The sequence below is a fragment of the Gekko japonicus genome, unplaced genomic scaffold (genome assembly GCF_001447785.1).
Source record: "Gekko japonicus isolate JY-2015 unplaced genomic scaffold, Gekko_japonicus_V1.1 scaffold2182, whole genome shotgun sequence".
Taxonomy (NCBI): Eukaryota; Metazoa; Chordata; class Lepidosauria; order Squamata; family Gekkonidae; genus Gekko; species Gekko japonicus.
The window spans coordinates 220,973-225,250 of NW_015170954.1; the positions used below are offsets into that span (position 1 = coordinate 220,973).

Genomic DNA, 4,278 nt, shown 5'->3' on the forward strand with positions numbered 1-4,278 from the left:
AATAGAGATAAGTGCAAAGTCTTACACTTAGGTACAAAAAATCAAAGGCACAGATATAGAATGGGAGGGACTTGGCTTGACAGCAGCACATGTGAAAGGGATCTGGGTGTTCTGGTTGATCACAAGCTAAACATGAGCCTGCAGTGCGATATGACTGCAAAGAAAGCTAATCCAATCTTAGGATGCATTAACAGAAGCACTGTGTCCAGATCACGGGAGGTGGTAGTTCCGCTCTATGGTCAGGCCTCACCTGGAGTACTGTGTCCAGTTTTGGACACCACATTTTAGGAAGGATGTTGACAAGCTCGAGTATGTCCAGAAGAGGGCAACCAGGATGGTGAGAGGGTTGGAATCCAAGTCTTATGAGGAAAGGCTGAGTTGGGTATGTTTAGCCTGGGAAAGAGAAGGCTTAGAGGGGACATGATTGCAGTCTTCAAGTATCTAAAGGGCTGTCATGTAGAAGATGGAGCAGATCTACTCTCTCTTGCTCCGGATTGCAAGACTAGATCTAATGGGTGGAAATTACAAGGGAGTCAATACCGGCTAAATATCAGGAGAAACTTCCTAACTGTAAGAGTGGCTGAGCAGTGGAACAGACTGCCTTGGGAGGTGGTGGATGCTACTTGGCTGGAGGTTTTCAAGCGGAGGCTGGACGACCATCTTTTGGGTATGTTGTAGGGCTATCTTTCAGCTATGCTCCTGCAGAGTGCAGGGGGTTGGACTAGATGACCTATGTTGACATGCTCCTAGTTCAGTCTTACCAGTTGCTTTCTCCTAGAACTTTGTTGTTTTAGGACAGTTTAGACAGGAATCCTAATCATGTGTATTTGATGGTAAGTCTTATTGCATTCAATTAAAATAATTTCCTAGTAGTCATGATTATGAACTGGAAGTTTTAAGACCTTAAAAGTACATTTTACACACAAGTCTAAAATTCTATCATTTAATCAGCTGTTTCCCATTTCCAAGTGCATCAGCTAATGCAGAATCACTTATAGATAGAAAAGAACCCTTGCTGAATTGTGTTTGTATTGTAGGTAGTGCTTGTCTGCATGGTGTTGAAAGGTATCACAACGGAGGTGTGACTGTGCTGCCATGCATGGATTAACTCCTTTTAAGCCCAGCTAATAAGGGAGGGCAATGGCATCAGTATATCACATTACAGTCTGAGGGTGTCAGCTGATTCTGGTACTGTTGGTATAGTTTTGATAGCAGGCATACATCGGTACCAACTACACTATCTTGGAAGTTACACCAGGATAAATAACCAGGACCATAGGATTCTTGTGCTATTTTATTAAGGTGCCAACAAAGGCATACAGAAAAGTGTCAGCAGATAAATGAAAGACACTGTCTTTTCACTAGTACTCTGGATTAGCTCTGATTCACAGCAATAACTCAGACAGTAGGGGGTGTACTTTTTCATTGTTCATTTGCAATATTTGAAATAAAAACTCATTCAAATATTCAAAAAATTAAAACCCATCTCGAGTGCTTTTTTGACAAAGAATTTGTGCTTACCAGAATAAATGTGTTACTAACAGATACTTTGCCACTGCTTGTGCTTCAATATTTACCTCTGCTTCCATCTTATAAGCATTATCTATTCTACTGAAGTTTTTTGTTACAGTCACATTTTCTACCTAGAATAAAAGATAACAATTTAAAATATACCATTCATGAAAATAATACTCTGTGATGATGTTATACATATTTACCATGTTTTGAACTGAACAAAGGTTCAAGGTTAAATTAAGTAACTGTAGCAAAAGTGAGTAAATTATTTTTCTTTCAGGATAAAATGCTATCCCTGTTTAATGTTAATACAAGTAACATTTTCTCGTGGAATTATTAATCAGACTTTTTCACTGACTTCATTAATCTTTTCTATCATTTATTCTTTTTAAACATCTCAGCTGTCATAAAATGCCTTGAAATACTAAACTATCTGTAGCAATCTGAAACATATTGATCCCTGATGAAAGTCCTGAGGATCATACAAATTGATCAGATTATTATACATTGCTGTTAATGAGCAATAAAGATTCATATACACATAATTTAAGGAAACCTGAAAAAGTTACTTTATGAGAACAGCTGGGAGTAATAAAGATAGTATGATGAGTTGCTGGAGTATTATCAAGCAGAATGATCCAATTTGTTTTCTATACTGGATAAAATTGCTGCCCTCTTGTGGTTCTTGATATTACACCTTGGAAACAGCAATGTTATTTGGACAAAATACTATAACAATTTGAACATAATAAGTATTATGGGACAGAAATCAAGTTTTGGCATAAATTCCAAATAGAGCCTAATGGCAAACATTTATATTTTAATAGTGCAACCATAAATTATAACCCATTAGATTACCAGGAAAACATTATAAAATCTGAGAGCTGGCACAGTGTAGGGGTAAAAGTCTCAGATCTGATTCAAACCCCCACTCTGCCATGGAAGCTCACTGGGCAACCTTGAGCCATTCAAAAACATTCAGCCTAGCTCACCTTCCAGGGTTGCTGTGAGGATAAAATGATGGAAGACAGAATGACACTGAACGCTGCTTTGGGTCCCCAGATTAGGGAGAAAAATGGAGTACAAATATAAAACAAACTTGACACAATTTAATTTTCCTAAGGATTCTATCCAGAAGAATATGGACAGTACTGTCACAAAGCACAACTATCTATATATCTAATACCCAAGTTGCCCACTCCGTGCCGATATCTAAATCCGCACATCAGGGGCACTTGGGGGGCAGGGAGATTTTCCTGCACACTTGGGGCAGTCCCCAGGTGTGCAGAAAAATTTAAAAAGTTTAAAGAACTGGACAGAGGATATTTAAATCCCCCCAAAAGTAAGAGTGTTCTCTGTGCATGTACAGAGAATGCTCTGGGAACTCTGCGTCGGGCTGGCAGCTGGGAGGCGCTCAGGCCTCGCCACCAGTGCCCGCAGGGGAGGGGGGAATCGGTGGGCCGGTGGCTGGGAGGCACTCAGGCCTCGTCGCCGGTGCCCGCGGGGGGGGGGAAATCAGCGGGGGGGAAGGCTTACCTGCAGAGCTGCTTCTGCAGACTGGGAGCCTTTAGGAATACTCCCCCCATAAGTATCTTGTATCTCTTCTAAAAAGCAACTACACAAATCAGCATCATAGAATAATCCTAGTAAAATTAAGTTTAGCTTTTCGTTTTAACCACAGGCTGGAATATTGGTACTAGACAGTGCATAAAAGGAAGTACAGGACAGCTTCTCTCCCCACTTGCTCTGCCAGCAGAACTATGCTAACTGGCCAGTTTTTAAAACAACCAGAGAGGAAGTAACATCCCAGTTTGAAGATGTAATTTATCCACAGTGTGACACCTCTCTCCCAGTGAGAAAAACAGGTAAATAAATGGAATACAAGTGATGTCCAGTAACGCTCATACCTGTAAAGAGAGCAGTGACAACAAAAGGCAAGAACAACCAAAACTATGACAAACCCCTGCTGAAGGGGAAGGCCTTAATGGAAGCCAGGCAACAGCAATATTTATTTTATTTACTAGCCTGATACCCGTGCTTTGCTACAGTATTTAAGTTCCGTAAATCCAGTTATAATACTGATGATGTGAAATTTGAAATGTGACATTTGTTGTAGGAATTCTAACAGAGAAGATTGTAGTATAAGAAATGAAGTGAGGCACACCCCCTCTACTGAAGGACCTCTCTCTAGACCACATTGGTGGTTCTGCCCTCAGGTGCTAGGATCACCAGGCTGCTTGGTGAGCTCACTCTGGAGCAGGCCACATAGAACGGTCCATTTAAGAAGCGGTCGTCTGTTAAGTCAACTCCTGCCACCTTCCACGAAAGTGTTGTTCTGAGTTGTGTTGTTCTGAGCACCTCAGGGTGATCTTGCTGGTACTTGGCCTGTGCAGCTCAGTGCACTGCAGGAGTACTATGTGCAAATGTCTTTGCCGCATTCCTAAGTTGCCTCCTCTTTGTAGCGTTGGTGTATCTGGCTCGACATTTGCCAGGAGCTTTCTTGGGGGCAGTAAGAAGTGTGAGGGGGAGTTGGTGTGAGGGAGTGGTGATGTGGTGGACATTTCTTCAGGTTCATGAGGGAGGCACACATCGAAATGGCTCCTAGAAATGTCTTTTACTATCTCCCCATAAACATTCATACCCTGGCACTGCTCCTACACCTGACAGACACCGGTCTGTCTGGTGTTGGGGGGAATTGTATTTAAAGGCATCGGGGAGGCTGGGCCAGCAGCAGTGCTAAGGCAATCCTGCTGAGCAAACCTC

The 4,278-nt window shown here is 41.9% G+C and overlaps 1 protein-coding gene across 1 annotated transcript in view; it reads right to left on the bottom strand.

Moving 5' to 3' along the window:
* The window catches only part of IRAK1BP1 (interleukin 1 receptor associated kinase 1 binding protein 1), a 22,750-nt gene that overhangs the window by 10,613 nt on the left and 7,859 nt on the right, over positions 1–4,278 (bottom strand). Inside the window, exon 2 of the mRNA XM_015418909.1 lies at positions 1,578–1,643. Within this exon, the coding sequence (XP_015274395.1) occupies positions 1,578–1,643 (66 nt within the window). The remainder of the gene's footprint in view (positions 1–1,577; positions 1,644–4,278) is intronic.